We start from the raw sequence: 23295 nt of genomic DNA, 5'->3' as shown, positions 1-23295 counted from the left end.
CTGCTGTGAAAAGGGCCCGCTGTAAGATGTTGCAATAGGATCAAATGGAAATTTAGAGTACATAAATTACAATTAATAACCAATTATTTAACTAGCAAAAGGCAACAGTGAATATTATGAATGTAAAGACATAATAGCAGTCATACGAGGATCTGATTTCATTAGCCTTTGGATTGTCTCCCTCTGCAGGTTAATCATGTTTATATCAGGTGTAGTGTGCATGCTTTTGAACAGCACAGAACAGAAGAAAAACACATAAAGGTTTAAAAAATCTCATCTTGTTTAATAGCACTGTACATAGTGATACATGTTTGTTTAAAACTCTTTGTAGGAGTTTAGGTAGAAGCAGGAGGAGGGAATTACTGAAGGAAGAAGGTTTCAAGTCCATAAGAGTGACTCGGATGGTGTCAAGGGTAGAACAGGGTATTATTGGGTAGATTTACGTAGTTAAATGGCTTAAAGGGTTTTTAGGGGAATTAAGGGAGAGGAAGGAACGTAAATTGGAGGTAGTTGAGGTATGTCTAAGGTCATAGCCCACCAAACCAGAGGTCACGGTTTCATTTCTTCTTTGAAATTAGCGGGTTGATTTCATCCTCTGGTTTGAGACTATGCCACTGGGCTATTGGCCTTCGGGGGTTTGCCAGCATGTCTTCCCAGTGGCGTTGCTCAGTCCCAGTGCTGTTATTGCCCAGCAGCAACTTCCCGATGGCATCATTCTTCCCAATCTTATCATAGTCCAACACAGTCACTGCTACCTGCACCTTCTGTGAGTGGAAATATACACACATACATAGAAAATTCATGAATTTCTGACAGAATTGCATCTGTGTGTGTGTGTATGTGTACAAATATGCAGTATGTACCTCTATCTGTTCACCAGTCACTTCAAAGCTGAAAGACTCGTTGTAGTAAGGGTTTAAAGTGTTCTTCTTTATCGTTGTTTTCTTTTTCTTGAGTCTCTTCCCATTCTGCATTAAGTGGATCTTCACATAAGGGTCTGACAGAGAGAACAGAGAGGTTTTATGTCTGAGCAACAGACCAACAACCTGGCAACTGACGCAGTAACTCCATCAGTGAAACACAACATCTATTGTAGGAGCTTCTGACAGTTTCCCCGAATTAGAAACTGCTTGAAAGTGGACACACCACTGGAAAGTAGTTACAAGGCTTTGATGCTCAACCAGAGCTTACTAATCTAGGCTATTTAGGGTGTACCAAGTCATATTATAAAAAGTACTGAGACATATTTATATAGTTTATTACTTAAAGAGTTTAAAATGATTAAAAAAACATGACTTTGTTCTAGTGCTGAAGTTGTCTGTACTGAAAAACACACGAGTCACCTGACATGGAGCTTACACTTAAATCTAATGTGAATCCATTTTTTTTGCTGCTGGACTCACCTGATAATCCACCCACATCCATTTTCTTCAGGTTTTTGGCCTCCAAAATCACCAATGTCAGCTTCCCTGCAGTAGGCACATACCTCAAGGACAAGCATACGTCTCCAAGCCGCTCACTCTAATACAGAGAAAAAAGAAGTGAGTGTGTTGTTGGGGCATTGTTTAAAACACAAGTATGGCTTCACAATTACATAAAACAATATTGAAGCAGTCTTCCTCAGAGACAGAGATGACTATTCTGTGCAGAAGTCCAGGAAATCCTTTGAAATTAAATGTAAATATCAAAAGGAGAAAGTATTTGAAGAGACATCAAGTATTAGTAACCATTAAATACAAAGAAACACATCATTGAATAAACGTAAAACCAGTTTAAAAATTGTGTTTCCCACTAATAACAAACAAACAAGATTTTTTTTTATCCTAATTAACTTTGTGCTTTTTTCAAGTTCAACTCCTCTCCCCCTCTCACAGTGCGCTCCCACCTCCTCTTTCTCTGCCTTCTGCAGATCCCTCCACTCCTGCAGAGACTGACTGAAGTCAATGCTGCTCATCAGTATCTTCACAGCTCCAATGGCGTCGTGTTTTGAGAAACGGTCGAAGTCATACACAGTCATCACCAGTGTCTTCCCGCCCAGCTCGGTGTACAGTACCTACAGAACACACATCGAAGACAATAACTTGAAACATACATTGTACCATGTGCTGATAGTGAACCGAGTCAATTTACATTTACATTTACCTTAAATGTGAAAGTCTCATTGAAATTGGGTTCAAGGGTCTTCCTGTGAACTTTAGTTTCAAACTTTTTCTTTTTGTCCGGGAGCAGATAGAGTTTAACGTAAGGGTCAGAGCTACCGCCAACATCCATTGCAGGAAGTTCAGCAGCCTGCAAGATGCCGACTATCAGCTAGAATGTGATAGCAAAGGAAAGTAAGAACAAGAGATGAGAATCTGGCTAATTGACAGAGAGGGGAGAAGTATTAAAATGGTGACATTTTAGAGTTGGCAGGTGGTGGGCAAAAACATGTCATAGTGAGTAGCAGCATCTCACCGTATTATCTGTGAAGTTGTAGTCTAATGTGAAATGCAGCCGGCCCAGCTTCTCCTCCTCCTTGGGCTCATTATCTGACAGCTCTGTTTCTTTGTTAACTTCCTCTTTCAGCGGCTGCACACACACACACACACACACAGATCACGTGCAGGTAAAAAATATAGCTTTACAAGTAATCAATAAAGACCTTCTGTATTTTTTATATCTATTTTTGCTGTGTTCCTGCAGTATATACTTACACAGCCAGAGTAATAATATTACCAGCTAAAGTTTATTTATTGTTCAAAGGGGACAGGCCGTTTTTACACCATCAGAGTGTTTAAATGTGACCTGCATCATTGAGGACAGTACAACACTCTAAAACAACTCAACCTTTACTACAATATGAGCAATGTGCAATACATCCATTAGTCCTAACACACACTGACAGTTTTACTAGTCCTGGGTGACCCGGGTGTCGGGACTTTGATACATAGCAAGGACAGTACATCTGCAGGGGGAGACTGTGTGTGTGTGTGTGTATGTGTGAGTGTAGCCTACCTCGCTGTAACCTCCATCCATTTCAGTGTCAATGCCTCCGTTGCTCTTCTCTTTCCCCTTTTTCTTGTCCTTTTCTTTGTCCTTGTCCTTCTTTTTCAAGCACTTCTTCCACACACACAGAGCACACGACAGCACCACGCACAAACTCACGATGCAAAGGGCAGCAGCAGCCCATGATGGCACTGCAAATCCACATAAAACACAGACACACACACATAGATGATGATACATACTTGATTTACACACTTTTTTAGTCAGCCACTTGAATACAGTGTTCAAAATGTTACCCTTAAATTCCCCCTCAAGATAAAACTACTTTTCTCACACAGTCTGGAAACACAGACAAAGTAATCAAAGATATAGGGAGTAAAGAAAATAGCAGAAACACTGGGAAATGCAATCCAATACAATACTCCTGTAATAAAAGTTATTATTAGAGAGGTGCGATTCAAGTCTGGTCATTTCTAGGCCATATTTTGTGGTTGTGTTGTTATATTAGATTACAATTAGGCTGTTTTCATTTGTCCATCTCCTATGTATTCTGCTTGTTCCAAAGCATCATTGAAGCGATATATGACTATGATATCAAGTGACATATTCAAATACAAGGTGACATTTTTTATGACTTGCAGTTTTGCTTCTCCATTATATATATATATATATATAAAAAGGACAAACTTCCACACAAGAGGAACAGATAATGCATTTCTACCGGGGAGATAACGTCCGTATGCATCTTTAAAAGTAACCTACCTAACGTGTATATCTATCCCATTTGAGTAAATGCTTGTCTGGCCTTTTCATATGCAGTGTGACCCTTCCTCATTCATTCAGTCAAACAAGACACTCCCTGCACTTTTTACTTCCTGAGGATAATTTACCATCCAGTTATTTTATATTCTTTAAACAAGAGAGCTACAGCACTTTTATTCCCCCAAATTAGTATGAAAGAAGGCGTCGATGCCTCACATGCTCTACCAAACACCTCCAGGGTTATTATACCTGGCTCTGGTGTTTGGATATTTGACCCAAATATCTTTCAGGATGCAATTTTGAATGGCTGCACCAGAACAGTACATCGGCATGATTGTTTATATTTGTTATACCAGACCCGCATTAAGATACACAGGGATGGAGAGATGTAACTCACTGTGGACGCTGTGCAGCTCACTCATGAACTTGTTGTGGTCTCCAGATTGTTTTTGGCGTGGGGTGGTTGTTGCATTTGGCAGGTGGGTTGGGGTAGCGGGGGTGCCCGGTGAGGCAGCTCGACGGTTCCCAGTCATTATTTGAGGATTGACAACAGATCCACAATTAAACTGGCAGAGAAACAGAGATACAGAAAAATATTGTCTCAGCCCTAAAATAACAACGTGTGCAATATATATGGAACATTACACTTCAACAAAACAGAAATAAGCACAAACAAAGTTTCCATAAATGCTATTGATCAGATGTATTTGTAGCAATAATCTGCTTATAGACACTGTATGACCATCAGTGTCAAATGCCTTCTCCTGTTTCTGCTGGCCTGGCACTAACACTTGAACACAGGATATGCAAGCAGCTGTCTCTGCCAAACCTGCTGACATGGAGGGGAGAGGGACGTAGGAGAGGAAGGGGACAAGTGAAGCTGAAGCGTCACGAGTGGACCGCCGCTGTTCCACAAGCGAGCTGCCAGGGGTGAGGATCATGGGCCAAGGTCACGCTCAGCATACGAGAGAAACAGACTTGACTCCCAAGTGCAAAAATGTTTTTGATGTGTTATTTTCGATTCTGCAGACATCACAGGTATTGAATATCTGGGGTTGAGTCAGCAGATGTGATCGCACACCCAAGCGGACACTGATCTCAGTTTATGTCTGCTTTTTATGAAAAGACAGGCGCTCAAAGAGAAGCCACCGCTGATGCACTAACTGCTGCAGGAGCAAACAGAAGAATTCAAGGTATATCCAAAGCAACCTGAATGACAGCATGTCTCACATGTTACAGGTCTCTCTAATATTGACCATTTACCGTTATCATGTACATAAAGCAATATTTCTGACTCTGATGTACTTTTGTAGATGTGTAACTAAGTGTTAATGAATAATTCAGAGCTTTTATATTCTCATATGCCAATATGAAACAGGAATATTGTCAAAATTATTATTATATGTGTGCGTGTGTGTGTGTGTGAGAGTGAGTGTGTGTGTCTTTTTCTCATGTTTGCTGCAGAGGTGATAATGAATGACTCAGTATCCGCACCATATGGTCCCCTAATTTCAGTTGTTAATGCAGCAAAAGATCTTTCTAAACCTGATCTAAAAAGGTTGCGAAATTCAATACAGTATATTCAGTGTAGTGTCACTGCAACATTGCAGTTCTTTACTTAAAAAATTACAAGTCTAGAGAGCCTTGGTTTTAGCTTGACATCAGTCATTTTCTCAACCTTCAGAAGAAGGAAATCTTTCAGTAGAAGCGAAAGAAAATCACTGAAATTGGAGTTACAAACTAATAAATTACCCATGATGATTTTGTTGTTGTACCCCAGCCTTTATCTGGTAAACAACAGACCTGATTAATCTTATTTCTCTGCGTTCAGGGGTTCACACACAGTTACTTTTTGCTCAGCACAGTCGAGAGACAAATAAATCAAAGTACTTTTGATTGATGAAACAAAGAAAAAACAAAAGGACCCAGAGGCATACCTGTATTAAGTCGTCCCATCAGCAATGTCCAGACTCACATTAACTCCTTTCCCTTACAGAGAGGTGGAGGAAGAGGATAAACGATGAAGGGACCGGAGTAGGGCGCGAGAGGCGGAGGAAAACAGTGAGGTAGGGAAGAGTTTTTGTGTCACGAGTTCTTTGACATCAAGAAGAAGAGTGCAGGTGTGTGAAAGCTGGATCAAGAGAGAGAGCAAGAGAGAGGGAGGGTAGGACAAGATGGGGTTGGGATAGGTGGAATTGCGGCTTGGTCATCTTGTGTTGCTTCCCTCTCTCTCTCTCTGTGTGTGTTAAGTGTTCCTTGTGAATGTGATCTTTTCTGTCCATTCAGGTCTCATGGGAGCATGGGTGCTCATTTCTGACGCCCCAACTCTTGTGACCTCTGTCCCATTCCTACGGGTCACCCTCATCAGGCCACTGATGCATATTCATTAGCGTAGTGACATGGCTTTTTAAAGGCTCGTTAGCATAGTGAGAGTTCAGCAATAGAGGACATTTACATTCAGAGTGGACAGCTCTGTACAGTGTGTGTGTTGGTGTGTGTGCATCTGTACATCAGGCGGTAGCTGCAGAACTGTCTCATATTGTCTATGTATAGATGATGTTGCCTGATTTAGAAACTAAGGATGTGGTTTCTGCAGCAACACAGAGATCAAGTTCCGGCCCCGCCCCGTTCACCTTGAGGTACCAGAGATGCAAAGAGATACTGTACAGAAGGAGGGATGAGACACCGGGGTATAGGGGGGATGGGCAGGGGACATAAGGGGAGCTCGACATAACCTCTGTCTGTGACATGTAGAAATATATACTGTGTTTTTATTATGACAAACATTTTCAATTTTAGATTATCACACCTTAAAGTGTGCTATTTTATTATTTTTGTGGCACAGTCCGGAGGCCAGCTGACTCAAACCCATGTTCTCTTGAGCTGACATGAAGTAAATACCTCTTTTTGGCCTTAGCAACATGTATGTGTGTAGAAGATTAAGCTTTCTTTATTTTTGAGGAGATAAAGACCTCTTTTACAAGAGAGACCTGAGAGCAAATTACATATAAACAACATCACAACAAGACAAAGCATTCATCACATATGCAAACACACAATTTAAAACAGTTACAAATATTATTAAATATCTGGTGTTGTGGTTATTAGCTCTGTAATTAACCAAGGATGTTAAGACATTTTGACTCGTCATTGTAGGAGAAGCACAGGTGTTACTGATAACATTAACGATGGCTTTGTTCTTCCTAACAAGCCATGACGGTATTTTATTGTTTCCATCTGTGCTTTTACTGTGACATGTCAAAAGACCTATTTTGCTGCATATTTGCTTATGTATTTGTCTACACCGCTGGCACCACTATTATCAGCCCTGTAGCCTATAGCCAATTTATCAGATTATGAAAGGACATATAATGAAATCCACAGACAAATTGTTCTTGTAAACAACCAAACTGGCATATAAAGTCACATAACACTCCCATATGCAGTATTAAGCATATTCACATCATACAAATCATAAATATTGGTTTTTTTTGTTATACTTTATTTTTTTCATTTTTTTCTAGGTTGTTTTCATATATGCAATTTACAGTTCGTAAATACAATAGTTTATAAACCTTTATTTTTAAGTAGATGAGCTTATAGACAAACTCATTAAGACACACTAGAGAAAACAACTTCAACATTCAAAATTGAAATAAAAATAAGAAAATAAATAATAATAATAATAATAATAACAATGATAAAAAGAAAGAATAGAATTTAAAAAACAAACAAACAAAAAACACAAAAAAACAACAATAATAATTAAACAAAAAATAAGAGATTAATAATAAATTGAATACCAGTGAAAACAGTGTAAATGAATGTACAATGAAATAAAATTAAGAAAATAAATAATAATAATAATAATAATAATAATATAATAATAATAATAATAATAATAATAATAATAATAATAATGATACAAAGAAAGAATAGAAAATACACAAACAAATCAATAATAATACAAAAATAAGAGAGTAGTAATAATAAATTCAATACCAGTGCAAACAGTGTAAATCAATGTACAACAGTGTTCCTGGTTGTAGGAATAGAAAACAGCTCATACCTCCACTCCACTAGGTCGCGATAGTCATGTCTGATCTACCTCATATCTGCGCAACAAACCAAAGAAGGAGACTCGTCTCTAGGATACAGAGGAAGCGTTGCTGTCGGGCTGATGGTGAGTTATCTCTTAAAGCTTTACGTTATTGGGAAGGAGTGGGTTGTTTTGTTATTTTCTGGCAGTCAGAAAGCTGTGCTTTTGAGTCATTTCAAGGGTTTATAATAAAATAATCTCAGCCGCTGACGAGTTCATCGCATTGGTTCAGCTAGCAGATGCTAACGTCATCTATGTAACTGAACTCATTCAGAAGATACTTAGATATTTACATAACACGCTGACATTCAACTGTCACACATTGCATTCATGCATGCAATACATTAGTGTACATAAAGCTTATCAGCTACATACACTATACTGAATAATATATGACAGTATGAGGAAAATGATAAATCACTGTTTAGGTTGTATACACTGGATGTATATTATATTGTGAACAGATATTAGTAGAAATAGTTATTTGTTATAAATTATTTATTATGAGTAATGCATACTCGTTCTGTGAACTGCAGTTTAAAGTCAGGCTCTCATTACACAGTAGTAATTCATTGACTTAGAACTGAGAACATGAAACGTAAGCAAACACCCATTATTATATATATATAATATTGATTATATTGTTTATCCTTTCACGCCCACTTGGAGCATTTTGAGCCAATGCTATTTGAATGCCTCTGGTATGTTCCCTTCTGTTGCTTTTCATTATAAGCCAAAAAATTGGATCCGAACACTGCAATTGATAGTTGAAACCTTTGCCTATCCTCTTTTAAACCTCAGCATGTGTGCCTTTCAGGGTGTGGGGATGCTGCAGGTGGAGCATCTTAACCTGGATCGACATGTTCTGCAGACTGTGTTTGCGTTGGAGTCCGTCGTTCTCCGGAGTTTTGGCCCTGAAGGAGGACAGGTGCTGTTCACCCGAGACACGGGACAGGCAATGTTGAGCCGCAGTGGGACTCGCATTCTCACTGCGCTACGACTGGAGCATCCACTGGCCAGGTAACACACACACACACACACACACACACACACACACACACACACTACTCTTTCACTATGATAGTCTTTGTCAAGTGACATTTTCTTTTTGATGTATTTGTGTGTTTTTCATTTTAGGATGGTGGTGGAGTGTGTCTTGAAACACAGCACTGCAACAGGCGATGGATCCAAGACCTTTATTCTTCTGCTGGCGTCCTTACTACGGATGATTCATACAACAGCCTGCAAGGAGCCTAATGTGTCTCACACCTATAACTCCAGGGAAGCGGCAGAGGCAGCCACTGCCAGACGCTTGGCTGACGAAATGCTGGCATTTGTGTCGGAGGAGCTGGATGATCTCATTGTCATTGGAGTGGTCCCGTATGGATGCTGTCTTTCGTGGGAGGATTTCTCTGCAAAAACACAATCGCCAGCACACACAAACAATGTTCAAAAGCTGCTGGCATCATTCTTTCATACACGTCTGGGTCAAACCCACTGTGACTTCATTAGCAACCTCACCTGTGAACTGCTCACTCACTGGAAGTTTAAAGATCTCCTACCTTCCTCATCACTTCAGTTTGTAAACGACAACTTTGCTGCCTTGCATACACCTGTATCAGGCTTCCCTATTAGTTGTTCACGTTTAATTGAGGGGCAGGTCATTCACAGGGACTTTGCTACGCCCTACCGTCAGACTGACCGCCAGCCAGTTAAAGCTGTTGTTTTCACTGGGTACCTGCAGCCAAAATTGCTCAGCGCAGGAGAAGTGCTAGAGCTTGGATGTGGAGAGCAAGGGATGGAGGAGAATTCAAGGAAGGAGAGAAGTATTGTGCAGTTTAGCGCCTGGGCAGAAAGGTCACTAGAGTGTGTCATTGCACACCTGCAGAGTTTGGGCGTCTCTGTGCTCCTGTCTGCTGTGAAACAGTCCGCTGCTGTCCTGGCTTTAGCTGCTCAGGCAGAGGTGTGCATCGTGGAGTGTGTCAGTGAAGATGAGCTGTCTCTCTTTGCCCAGCTAAGTGGGGCCACACCTGTCTACAACTGCTGGGTGATTGAACCAGAGCACGTTGCTACACTGACCTTTTGCAGACCAATACTGCTGGGAGCCCACAGGTATAAAAACATGTCTCTCTTTCACTCTCATATACTGTGCACAAACAAAGTCACACATATACATATAAAGAATTATCAATAATGGATTATACATACCTGTATAGAGCTTTGATTAATAGTATTTTCTTAATCTGGTTTGATTCATGAAAGTTAAAATTGAACTCTTTTTATTTTTTACCCTTCCACAGGTATGTCCATGTGGCTTTCCATGATTCAGAGGAAAGGGTCACGATCAAACCCTGTAGTCTGGTCATTTGTGGCCCAGGAGAAGGGCAAACTGACCAGTATGCATGTGCGTTTCAAGATGCCATCCGCATGCTACTTTCAACTTGGGAGCCCATGAGTATGACTGCAACAACAGCATCAAAGAAAAGCCCATTTTTACACACGGACAGTCAGATCCCCAATGCGCCTCCCCTCCAGCAGGGTGTGTTGGAGCCAGGCTGTGTTATACCTGCTGGTGGGACATTTGAGTTTCTCTTAAACTATGCCCTCGTACAACATCACAGCAGTCGCTCAGTCTCTGGTGTCCCTGCTGTGTCCCAGCTCTTGGCAAAAGCTCTACTGAGCGTGCCCCGACAGATTTACTCCCACAGTCCGCGACGTTTCCTGCAGACTCAAACCAGACTCCTGAGTTTTATTCGAAATCATTCCCACCCTTTCAGCCTGGTATACAAACAAGTTGAATGCCCTCGAGAGGAGAGTAAACTAACCAAGCATTGTTGCAGAGGAGCTGACGTGTCATCCGAAGTTTTTATGTCGGACTCGGGCCTTGAATCTGTCTCCTGTAAATACCAGCTACTTTTGGCCGTGCTGCAGTGCGTCTCAAGTCTTCTCCGCGTGGACACCGTGCTGCACACGCACACTGCCGTACACACTCAGTCACGCAGACTTGCGAACATTTCCTGGGAGGGCACAGAGGACGAGGCTGAAGACTGAGATTGTATTGTGTCCCAAGATGAAAGCCGTAAACATATTCTTTTTCAGTACTTACTCAGCTATCAGGAGAAAATAATTAACATTTCATTGCAGGCTGCTACATTTCTTTTGTATGGCCACAGTATTTTTTATTTTTGTATTTATTCATTTCCCTCACTACAATAGATTTGTGATGCATATATTTGTAATGCAAGTTTATACTTCCACTGAGATAGTAAACTACATTTCATGGCAGTGCTGTTGTGTAGTGCAGTTTATAGGCCAATAAAATGTTACGGTGGTTCTGTACCAACCTGTCCTGAATCAAAGCTAGGTTTGGCAATAACAGTAAAAATGAGACTTAGTGCTGATCTCTGTATAGCACAGAATGTGCAGTTGTTATCCAATAATTTAGTCTTTATCCACTGCGTTAATGTGAAGTAGTGTGACTGAATAAATGTTGATGTTGGCCTCTTTCCTCAGGAGTTCTCATCACGGTTCCTATTTTTTTAAACATTTCTCGTTCTTATCACAGTTTTCCTGCCCTCTTCCTTTGGCCAGTACGCACTCTGTTGCATAAAAGGCACACACACAGAACAATATAGAGACATCGTGTCATATATACACACACACACTCCTTTTTATAATCAGCGTTATCTCCATAGTGGGGGGTGGAGTGTCTGAGAGAAACCGGCTGTCAACAACCAAATCAAAGTGTACTTCCTTGTGCTATAATCAGAGGAACACTCGCTCTATTCTCACCTCTTTCTGGTGAAATGGTGAGTCATTTGAAATAGCTAGACTCACTACCATACATAATTATGCGCTGTTAACTGTAATCAGTGTGCGTGCCTAGCTTTGATCACAAATCTTCCGTAAATTAATTGTGATTGCATGACTCAGAAACAAGACGGATCTTGGCTTTGTTTATGCTTTGGATCAAACTCTTTATGAGTCACACTTGATGGTGGCAGATATCAAAGAGGGGAAAGCTGATGGGAGTATTCAGAATGTTTTTTTCCACTGCGCACATGGAAAAGAACCTGGATGTTGTTTTCAGTCTTATCAAGGCCCCTACGCCCTTCTGACCCTTACATGCCCCCCGTATCCTGCACAGCTAAATCTAACATGCCGAGCAATTTGATAATGCGTCAATCTAATAGTGAAGATTTTGTTTGATGTAGTTAATGAACTTTACTCAGTGGCTTAATGAAACATTACAGCTCATTTGACTCTTTCACTGAGTGTACATGAACGATTGCGTGCCATAATATAATACCCTCAGAGCCGACTCGGTCAGTACAATTTGGTTTATTTGGTTCTCATTAATTTTTGTCTCTGTGAAACATAGTGCATATGGTATAAATCAATCTCTGTAAAATGAAAAGAACATTATAAAATACATCATCAAACCACATTTACCATACAACCACCTAAGTGTATAAATCTTTTACTAAATAAAAAAAGAAGACATTTACAAAATGTGACAGAAAATTAAAGGCATTTTTAGACAGTTAGAAGAGATGGAGAAAGAAAGTAAAGGAAGGACATGTCACAATGAAGTGACCGTGATGCTACTCTAATACCAAGTTGGAAGAAACCACAGTCACCGCAGTTCACAACTCGGCATTGAATTGGCTACTAGTCACCATGGTTTGATTTGTGTTGTAAGAAAAAGGACTGTAGAGTTCCATTGGCTGCTGCTGTATTGTGCTGAAATGGTGGTGGTTGCCTTTTTTATGGCCCTGATCCGTGACTCTTCTGGCGGGTGGGTGACCCCAAGTGATAGCAATAGAAATGTGATCAGTATACAATAATATGATCTTTTGTTTAGATAATTAGCAGTCCACAAACACTAATTTCAATCAAATGACCACAAAATCACACATTTCTGTACTGAAGCACAGATGACACCCATTCTATAGTTGGGCCTAATAACCACATCGCATCTATCTAGTCCAGGAAAGTGGGCCTAAGTGTCAGCAGCGCAGTTACAACTGATGTATTATGTAATAACCAGAAATATCTGCATCCAGCCTAGCTTAGATTACCCCCCCCCCCCTTGAACAAGCAGTGTTTCTATTGGCAGTGGAGAGTCATGTGACTCGAATGACATCATGCAACATTAACAAAAGACTCCAGGATGTGATGGTGGGTGTCACACCACCTCCCGAGACTTCCTGATGGCGCAGCACAGGAGCATGCTAAAGATCATGCCAAACACCTGTAAGAGAGAGGAAGGCGTACATTAATTGTGTTCGTATTAGCTGATCTCTGCACTGCATCCTCCAGGGCAGCAGATAGCTACAGTTAATAATCACATACTTACCATAACTACACCGATGGTGATGCCCACTCCTCCTATGATGTGAAGCTTGGAGTCAAACACCTCATCAATGGCGTCGGGGCAGCTCTGCAACACACAAGCAATGTTCCTCTCAGCTTTCTCTAAACCTATGCTGAACATGACTTGTGGTAAGGCACACATAACAGACAGCCTGAGAGCATGCAGGCTCCAGTAAACCATTGTTGCCATAGTAACACTGCAAGGCAGTTGAGGGAATTAGTCTGCAAAGGGAAGACTGTTAAACTTATGACACACGTCTGACTAATATTATGTATTTGACATATAGTAAATGCCCTAGCACTCAGCTGAAGCATGTCTGACATCCGTTATTCAAATTTTATTTTTCTTTCTGTATAGCTCTTGACGGAAGTACCAGGCTGTGTTGGCATCCAATCTATACACACATTCAATGTAGTTGTACCTTAGTAATGAGCACCTCAAGTGGCTCTCCCCGGGGACACGTGTCTTTGGCTGTATCAATTACAGTACCAGTTGGCCCGCAACAGTTCAGCTGTGAACACACACACACAAAGTCATACCTTTAGAGAGCAAGATGGCGGAAGAAAAAACTCATACCTCTTAAGTGTTTTAAAGGAATAGTTCAACAATTTTGCTGCATCCAAAATCGCATACTATGTATGCACTGCATACTCAATATGTGTACTATCCTTCAACGTGGGTGAATAAACAGTAGTATGAATGTTTTCCGATGCACTGGGCAGTAATTTACGTCGTCACTTCCTGAGAGCTTACTTGCTGTTTGGAGATGTGTTACCATGGTAACCCGTGCCACCCTCATGTGACCAAAAGGACGATTTGTGAGAATCAAAGTCTGAATTCATTTAAAAACTATATTATGCCTAGCGAAGTGAAATACTTACACTTAAATGTAAGTGTTATTGACGTTACAGGGCTGTCCGTCAACGTCTGTTATTTATGCCGACATAGTGTCCAGCGTTTGCATACTGTCATATTTCACCAAAAATAGTATGCAATTTGCGTACTATTGGTTTCATACATACTAAAAAAATCAAAAAATAGCATGATAAATAGCATGTTAGTATGGAATTTAGGACGCAACCACAGTTTCAAGTTTTAATTCCTTAAGTCTTGTTGTCACAGTGAGGTTGCTTGGCAACCAGTGGAGAGGCTGCACAGAAATACTGAATGTATAAAATGTTCTCAAGAAATAAATGTAAAAATGTTAAATAAATGTTTGTGCACAATTTATAAAAAAAAAACAAGATACGACATGTTATTAGTGAGCTTTAGAGCTGCTGGTAGGCTTGTTTTTCCAGTCTTTATAAGCTAATTGCCTCCCAGAAAGCGGATGAGCTTATTTCCTAAAATGCTTATCTTTTCCTGCAACCTGCACCTTCTGGTTATAAATCATTATAGATAATACTTGTTGTGGTGTTTTGAAAAGTATTGCTGGGCGACAAAGACATCTTCCCATGGGGGAATACATTGCATTTGCTTGAAAATACCTTCTGTGCCAAGTTCCTTTCATATTAGATAAGATCTGAGTCATTCTGAATTAGAATGAAGCAGACGTTGCTCACCCCGGTTTGAATCACCCTCAGAGTCTCTTTGAGGCGCTCGTCTCCTAACGTCTTGAAGTTGTTGTAGGTCTGCATGTAGAACGCTGTGATGTCATTCACCACCTGCAGCACAATTATTAAAAAATATACATCAGTCACTTTTCATTTTGTGATTTATTTTAGGTTTGCATGTATTTTTTTCTACATTGTGCTTTTTCTTATTGTTTTGCCTCTAATGTACTCATTAACCTGTGTACAGTCAATGCTTGCACCTTTGTAAAATGATCAATGCGTCATACTTTAAACTTGTACGTTACCTTGCTTTGGTTGGAAAATACCCAGATTCCAGCCGCAACCTCAATGGCAAATATTATAAGCAGGAAGAAGAAAAACTGCAAAAAGGAGAGACACAATTAAACTCAGCTGAGCTGAATGTGTTCCTCCATGCATGCGTGTGCGCATGTCGTTTGCGTGCAAGTATGAACAAGTAAGGTCATTTGAGTGTTGCTGAAACCAATTTACATAGGCTCCTCCTCCTGAGAGATTTAGTACAAGAAGATTAGGGCCAGACAGGGTGGGGGAGAGACAGAAGGAGGGAGGGGGTAAAGCTAGAGACTCTTCTTAGGCCTTGATACTGTTCAGTAAACAATAATGAATGTAGCTCATATTTCTCAGCGAGCCCAAGGTCAGTCCACAATCCACACTTGCTTAAGTTGAATAACAAGTCCAAATGCTGTTGAGTGAGATCACTAGTAAAACATGAAAGACTCAGACAGAGAGAAAGAAACTGTTGGTTTTAAAAAGCTTAAATTTGATATTATTTAAGTCAAAAGATACGTGAAGGATAAAGAAGTGGTACAAACCAGTCCCAGCATACAAGGAGACTCCTGGATGGCCCCACAACATCCCAGAAAACCCACCACCATCATCAGTGCTCCAGCTCCTATCAGGATATATACACCTACGCACACATACAGAATAGAACAGATACATATAGCATATTTAGTGTTTTTCAGAGCTCACGTAATCCAAAACTTTACTTAAGCTTTACGTAGGGGACCAGTGTGTAGGATTCCGGGGGATCTATTAGCAGAAATGTAATATTATATTCATAACTGTGTTTTCATTACTGTATAATCACCTGAAACTAAGAATTGTTGAGTTAGCTTAGAATGAGCCCTTCATATCTACATAGGGAGCGGGTCCTCTTTACAGAGGCCGCCATGTTTCTACAGAGCCTTTCACGTTTTTACGTCACTTGAAGGCCACGTTTTCCGACATGCTTGGAAAGGGAGGGGCGAACAGAGGGGTATTCAGTTGGTTGCAATCTGCAACCTCACCACTAGATGTCACTAAATCCTACACACTGGTCCTTTAAATGATGATGGATAATGTTCCAGCTCGAGGACTGAGAGCATCTTACCTGTGTAAAACACATATGGAGAGTCTGCTCCTTCAAACAGGCCTTTTGTCTTTGGGTCTAATCGTAGCCACAGGCCGATAGCAAAGACTGCAGTGCCTGCGAGCTGAAACACAAAAACATTTCACATACAGTACTGCAATTAGTTATTATAGCATTAAATGCATTGTGCACACTTTACACTGTCATTCTGGCTGTACAGTAGGATAAATCACACTAGAGAGAGTGTGACAGCTTGAAATTAAGCTCAGTTAAAGTTCAGACGGGAAGTTTACTTTTCATATATAAGCCCTCTTCATGTTTATGCATATTTCCCACTTGTTGACTCACTTAGATGATTATGATTTCACCGCACCAGTTAACAATTATCTTGTTGCTGTCTGAAATTTAAAGCTCCGCTTTTCTCGGCTGCTTCCAGTTGTCATTTCAGATTTGCAGTGACAGGCCCCATCTGGAAGCCTTCTCCTGGTCTCATCCTTACAGTTTTTTCTGCATCAGTTCTCAGTCCAGGAAGAGGTTTCCGCAGTCCTCATGTCATATCTAACTCTTCACCAACGCACCCAATTCGACTGTTACAAAGCCATTAAATAGGCGTTATCGGTCGCTATAAGCACCATAGATGTGGGTCATTAGGGGCCACTTCCAAAGTGAAAGTGGAACTTTATGCTTGCGAACACAAAGACAACTATATGGGATGCAAACCTCGGTCTCCTGGGTGATAACCCTGTGTTTCGTGTACCCATTATCGCCCCAGACCTCTACCACATATGGAGTTTCACGCTCTATACTACAGCGCCTGACTGCTGCTTCTGCTCCTGTCTTATTTACTACGTTCACTAAAGGTCGCTGTTTTGTTCTTTTATGCCTTTTTTCTGTGATTTACCATGTGAATAGATGATAAAACCTACTAGTGGGTTGTAGTAGCCCCCTATTTACCCACATCTATGGTGCTTATAGCGACTGATAAAGCCTATTCAATGGCCCGACAACAGTCTAATCGGCTGACAAACACCACTTTGTTGTCTCCACTGAGGTGAATTCTTATTCTGGCTGCATGAGGCTACCCATCATGTGTAATATATGTAACTAAAGGCTCTTTCTATACTTCCTCAGCATTTCCTATATTCAACTGTATATAAATAGAACAAACATTGGTATTTATCTACACACATCTCACTTCATTACCATTCAAAAGTAGCATGTGCATACATCAACACATACATGTTATTATGCATGTTGCTATTATATTCTGCAGCACAGGTCTTTTTGCATAGCATGTGAACAAAGTAGTATAAAAGTCTGTATTTGACGCTGTAAACGTCAGTGCACGGTGCCATATTGTGTAATGCGCATGCACTTACTCACAGGGCTTGTCAGCATAGACAGGTCAGTGAATATTTAACTTTGAGAGCTTAACTGAAAGATCTTTTTTATGTTCCATTGTATGAACAAAATGGCAGATTAGAGCAAACCAGAAAAGTACGAATGTATGATACTAGTTGAGGAAGCTTCTACACCTCTCTCTCTCTCTCTCTCTCTCTCTCTCTCTCTCTCTCTCTCTCTCTGTCTCTTTCTTTCTCTCTCGTTCTCTCACACTCACACAACACAATAAGACACAATACAAAGTAAAACACACCTACCCAGAAGACACCGTTGAAGATAAACATGAGATATTTCACACACTTGATTCCCCCAAGGATAGCCATGCTGATTCACTCTACACAATGCACCTCTATGAGCAGCTAATAGCTAACTTCTTCCCAGGCGGAAGTGAAGCATAATGGTGTCAGTTAAAAAAACAGGTGGTGGGAAGAAAAAGCGCTGTCATTACCACGCCTTCATACAATCACCTGATTATACAGTTGGGGAGTGGCAAGAGAGAAAAACTGACCTCCATTCTTTACGTGATGTGAATTCTTGCCATGTGTTCCTTCCTCTTTTTTGTCCCATGTCCATGCATGTACAGTTTGTGTGTGAACTGCTGTATAAATGCAGGTTGTTTGGGCATACAGGTTGTTATGATCTGGGAGGAAGCAGCATAGAGGGCTCTGTCGAGGCATGTTGGCATTAAACCTTTTTTTTTTTTTAAATACCTGCCCAGAAGCATATTGACTGCTCTGGTGTCTGAACTGTGTGTGGCTACAGTTAATAGACTTCTATCAAATATGACTATCCTACTCCCAGAAGCTGTTTATATAAAAAGCAAGGACACACATCTCTGCATGGACACTCTCGTTTTGTCTAGACTGAGCCTAGATCAGAAACCTGTGTCATGTGATTTGTGGCTGCATGAACAGGGTTATTATGACCGGGGTTTCACATCTTCACTTCCTTAAGCCACAACAAATGAGGAACATCTGCACTTATATGTGGATGTGGTGTTTGAGCATCTTAATGACGGACAAGACATTGTTATAGAGATAAACTTCATCGTCACCTTCCTGGTTTCTTAAAGTATTGCTCATCACTGATAGATTTATTTATTTTACAAATGATCAACCTAGTGAAACTTTGCATTATTGAATGCCCAAAATTGTTGCCTGCATGGATCATTTTTATCTCATATACACACACACATACATATTGGGATGTCCCTGTCTGCCCTGTAATGAATGGCTCTATCTATAGCTGTTGTGTTCTTTTATGCCTTCTTTCTGTGATCTACCATGTGAATAGATGATAAAACCTACTAGTGGGTGTAGTAGGCCCCTATTGACCCACATCTATGGTGCTTATAGCAACTGATAAAGCCTATTTAATGGCCCGACAACAGTCTAATCGGCTGACAAACACCAGTTTGTTGTCTCCACTGGGGTAAATTCTCATTCTGGCTTCATGAGGCTACCCATCATGTGAAAGTGATAATTTAATGATGGTGCCCAATCACCAAAGACTCTTTCTATACTTCCACAGCAATTCCTATATTCAACTCATTTTTTATCTCATACACACACACACACACACATATTGGGATTTCCCTGTCTGCCCTGTAATGAATGGCTCTATCTATAGCTGCACAAATTATAAACGCTCATAAAAGGGCATCTGAAACCACAACAAATGAGGAACATCTACACTTATATGTGGGTGTGATGTTTGAGCATCTTAATGACAGACAAGACACTGTTTTAGAAATAAACTTCATTGTCACCTTCCTGGTTTCTTAAAGTATTGCTCATCAAAATTGTTCATTTTTTATCCCACACTCACACACACACACACACGCACACACACACACACACACACACACACACACACACACACATATTGGGATTTCCCTGTCTGCCCTGTAATGAATGGCTCTATCTATAGCTGCACAAATTATAAACGTTCATAAAAAGGACATCTGAAACCACACAGATCACAAACAAACGGACACAACGAGACACACCCTGCAGGCTTAGTGGAGGACACAAATAGCCTATATGGGATATATCCAGGATTCATTCACACTCACACAGACACACAGACAGGCTGGCTCCAAGACATGCGCAACTGTTCCCATCACGTGCAGGGGGCAGGAGTCTTAATTATTATTATAGCAGTCACATTCTCCACCATAATAAAGACCCCAACCCTCCTCCTCTGTTGCAATTATTAAAATGCCGTGCGCGCAAACTCCAGAGTGCAGCCTGCCTGGTCTGCTCGGTGGAACTGGGTCACTTGGCCACCGGGGATTATTCTTCTAGCCTGCTCGCTCTCCACGCGTATTGGGACACTTTGTGTTTAGTGGTGGCGCCTAGTGCCAAAAATAATCCATTGGGGGGGGGGGCAACCTCAGTATATACTGTGATATGTAACCAAGACTGCATGTGAGCGCTTATAGGCTACGATTCTGCATCTAATTCACTATAATAACCTGCTCATGCACGCACATCTCTCTCACACACACGCACATGAAAACACAGGCACAGGATGTATATTTTTTCCTAAACATGAGAACATAATACATTTCCTCGCGTCAAAACTCACCCAGAACACCAGGTTGAAGGCAAACATCAGGTATTTGATGCACATCTCTCCTCCCGACAGCGCAGCCATGGCGGTGTACTTGAGCTCTATGTGGGTCTCACTACTGCTGGTATTACCCACTCAAACCCCACGTACGGTAGAATAGAAGAAGACCTTCTAAATAACAGGCAGTATGCAGAACGAGGTTATTTGCCGACGCGCCGGCACTGATACGCGCGCCGTGCTGTGCGCGCCTTTTAGTGGTCCGCCCACACACACACATAGCGGACTGCAAAGCCTCCTATAGCTCCTCTCTCTCTCTTTCTCTCTCTCTCTCTTTCAAAATCTTACTTTTATTCTCTGAAATTTGGCTTCCCATTTACTTCCTTAAAAAAAGCTCCACATTTAATAAAATCAGTACTATTCTTATATTATTCCTGCAGGGTGTTTTTGTGGGACTTTTCAGTGATGTAACCATGTTGACATTCTTTAGCATTTTGTGGCATTTACCATCACTGTATATATATATACATATGTATATATATATATACATATATATAATAGTATATATATATACGCATATATATGCGTATATATATATATGCATATATATGTGTATATGCATATATATATATATATATATATATATTTATGTATATATATGTATATATGTATATACATATATATACATATATATATATAATAGTCATATTCTTATAGAGGGGCTTGGAATAGCATTTGTGACTCTAAGGAAGTTGTATAGGCCTTTTATTTCTATCTTTAGTGTCTCCAAATGAACCAAATGTAAATGGTTGCCTATGGCTCTAATAGGGAACCATAGTGTGTGCTCAGCGTGTGTCTTTCCTGCATATCCACTGGTACAACAATGCCCTGAGCTGCAGCCTCCGGTGGGCTTTCTGACCGCGAGTTCCTGCAGCAAGCCTGCAAGGCTGTGCGATGACGTAATTTCCCCCAGAATAAGAAAGGCGCGTTCACGGACTGAATATACTGTACATGAATGAACACGGTGCACGAGCATGTCCGCGGGAGGCCCATCAGGCAGACAGACAGCACATACACGCACGCACAGTCAAACAAACACAAAAGTGACCAACCTCTTATTATTCAAAACACCAGTTTGACTGGACGCCTATTTCCAGAATCATCTATTTTGGGTATTTTTATGTTGCATGCATGTTGTTGTTGTCTGCTTCAAGCTTTCTAACTATTCCTGCTGCAGTGAATCACATTTTACATCCACAGACAGTTCAAAGAAATTGGGCACTAGTTTCTTATAATTCATACCCATTGTAAGGGGTATATAAATTACAACGAATTTATTACAGCTAATGCTTAATACATTATTTACTAATGGTTTATAGATATTAATAGTTAGTCAAGGGAACTATGTCCATTTAAAAAAATTCCTACATGTTATTCCTATATGATCTACGACAGTCCAAAAAATATTAGTAAACTATTGCTAACTGTAACTGCTAAAACTCAAACTTGTGATGTCATAGGGCATAAAGTCTGGAGCTGCGCCATTGACAATGAATGGGAGACTAATTTTTTGGACCCACAGAATGTTTATTTTCTCTTACAATTAGACCTGTTGAAGATGGGTGGTAAAGCATGTCCAAAGAGTATAGAAGCAAAGAGACGAAACCTCGTTTTTTTTTTTTTTTACAATAGCCGCTGCTGCCATTTTGAACTGAAAACGCTTATAATATTTATTATTTTATTAATATTTTATTGTTCAAACCAGGTCATTTTGGTAGAATATGACACTACAACAAAATTAATTTTCTTTTACTTTTATACAGCACCTTTTAGGCGGATGTTTTACTGGCGTCCGGTGGTCGCTTTCAGTCCAAAACGGCGGAAGCGTAGCTTTGCTGCTGGGAGCCGATGTTGCAATGAAACGAAGAATTGACTTTCACTGCTTGGCAAAATACGTTCTTTGGCATCTCATAGCAGGAAAAACAACAGGTGTCATTGATAATAACATTAAAGATGACTGCATGCCAATTAGGTGAGCTCAGAGTATTGCGTGTGCTGGCTCACTAGTATGGCCTACTAGGACACTTAATGGATAGGAGCCATTGTTAACGAAATTTGTTTCACCTGTGCTTTTCCTGCTATGACAAGTCAAAATGTCTGCAGTGAAAAAGATCTACAGGGTTTTTAAATTTTTTTATTTAGTCTTTATTTAACCAGGTTTGTCCCATTGAAATCAAAGATCTCTTTTACAAGGACGACCTGGCCAAAAACAGCAGCAAGACAGAGTTTCAACAGTTAGCATAAAGCACATAGATTTGAGTAAAATGACCAGATAAAACATTAACACACAGACAGCCTGGCCCGTAGGAGATATTGTGACATGTCACAGAAGGAAAATGAATGCAGCTGGTTTCCAGGTAGCTGCTTCAGTTTCAGGCTCCTGGTATTGTGCATGCTGGCTCACTGTTAAACTGTCATGGCTTATTGGGACACTTGAATACAGCAGAGCCATCGTTAATGCCATTAGTAAGAGCTGTGCTTAAAGCACCTACACATCCATGGCTCACCTCCCACAGGTATGCCTGATTAGACCCTGGGCTGGCTCACTTGTTCATTTTGTTGTCACCACCTGGCAGCTTATAACTTTATCATAATTATCAGTACATTAAGTCCTGTAATTTCCAACCTGAGGAGGGGTTGGTGAAAACACCTGTGAAAGAACACGTTTTAAAACAGAGAACAGTGTTGCAACATGGTACCAGAATTGGACAGGCATATATTTGGACACACAATACTGTCTTTGTCTTTTTGCCAGATGATAGGTGACGTCTGCACCTGAGAGTGTTGATCCGTACATGTTCCCAGTGTGTTTGTGTGTGTGTGTAATTTTGGCGCAGCTTAGTCATGTGTTACCACAGAAGTGTTATTGCGTGAGATAGCTCCAGTAAGTTTATTTTCCACAAGAATTGTTTTGGTTGGCGCCGATACAGATATGCATGTGTAGACTAATCACTCAGCCAGGCGATCAGTGGGCATATCCTGGTATTGTCCCGCTGAGTGTGTTTGATGGTGTCAGTCTGCAGGCTCTGAGCTGTGGACGGAGTGATAATCTGCCCTTTTTGACATAACCTGGTGAGGAGGAGGGGTCTTTAAGGAA

The 23295-nt window shown here is 40.6% G+C and overlaps 3 protein-coding genes across 5 annotated transcripts; 1 reads left to right on the top strand and 2 right to left on the bottom strand.

Moving 5' to 3' along the window:
- Window positions 1-265: 265 nt before the first annotated feature.
- Window positions 266-7872, bottom strand: syt1b (synaptotagmin Ib). 2 transcript variants are annotated; one of them, XM_074633055.1, is made up of 9 exons: window positions 7817-7872; window positions 4145-4313; window positions 2995-3176; window positions 2455-2568; window positions 2143-2310; window positions 1886-2053; window positions 1404-1521; window positions 864-997; window positions 266-764 (listed from the first exon to the last, which is right to left on the bottom strand). In XM_074633055.1, exons 2-9 carry the CDS (start codon window positions 4278-4280, stop codon window positions 558-560), a joined length of 1227 nt encoding a protein of 408 aa, XP_074489156.1. In that variant the 5' UTR covers window positions 4281-4313; window positions 7817-7872; the 3' UTR covers window positions 266-557. The 2 variants fall into 2 exon arrangements, with proteins under 2 accessions (XP_074489156.1, XP_074489155.1); XM_074633054.1 differs by lacking the exon at window positions 7817-7872 and adding an exon at window positions 5685-5866.
- bbs10 (Bardet-Biedl syndrome 10) lies at window positions 7804-13769 on the top strand. Its single transcript, XM_074633053.1, has 4 exons — window positions 7804-7930; window positions 8664-8866; window positions 8984-9958; window positions 10147-13769. Exons 1-4 carry the CDS (start codon window positions 7928-7930, stop codon window positions 10895-10897), a joined length of 1932 nt encoding a protein of 643 aa, XP_074489154.1. The 5' UTR covers window positions 7804-7927; the 3' UTR covers window positions 10898-13769.
- cd9a (CD9 molecule a) lies at window positions 12172-20410 on the bottom strand. Of its 2 annotated transcripts, none has more exons than XM_074633056.1 (8): window positions 20157-20410; window positions 16188-16290; window positions 15628-15725; window positions 15082-15156; window positions 14786-14887; window positions 13645-13734; window positions 13206-13289; window positions 12172-13100 (listed from the first exon to the last, which is right to left on the bottom strand). In XM_074633056.1, the coding sequence occupies exons 1-8, from the start codon at window positions 20223-20225 to the stop codon at window positions 13035-13037; spliced, it is 687 nt and encodes a 228-aa protein (XP_074489157.1). In that variant the 5' UTR covers window positions 20226-20410; the 3' UTR covers window positions 12172-13034. The 2 variants fall into 2 exon arrangements, with proteins under 2 accessions (XP_074489157.1, XP_074489158.1); XM_074633057.1 differs by lacking the exon at window positions 20157-20410 and adding an exon at window positions 17825-17986.
- Between the last annotated feature and the right edge of the window lie 2885 nt (window positions 20411-23295).

Source organism: Sebastes fasciatus, chromosome 4, assembly GCF_043250625.1.
Source record: "Sebastes fasciatus isolate fSebFas1 chromosome 4, fSebFas1.pri, whole genome shotgun sequence".
NCBI lineage: Eukaryota > Metazoa > Chordata > Actinopteri > Perciformes > Sebastidae > Sebastes > Sebastes fasciatus.
This window is presented reverse-complemented; position numbering and strand designations above follow the sequence as displayed.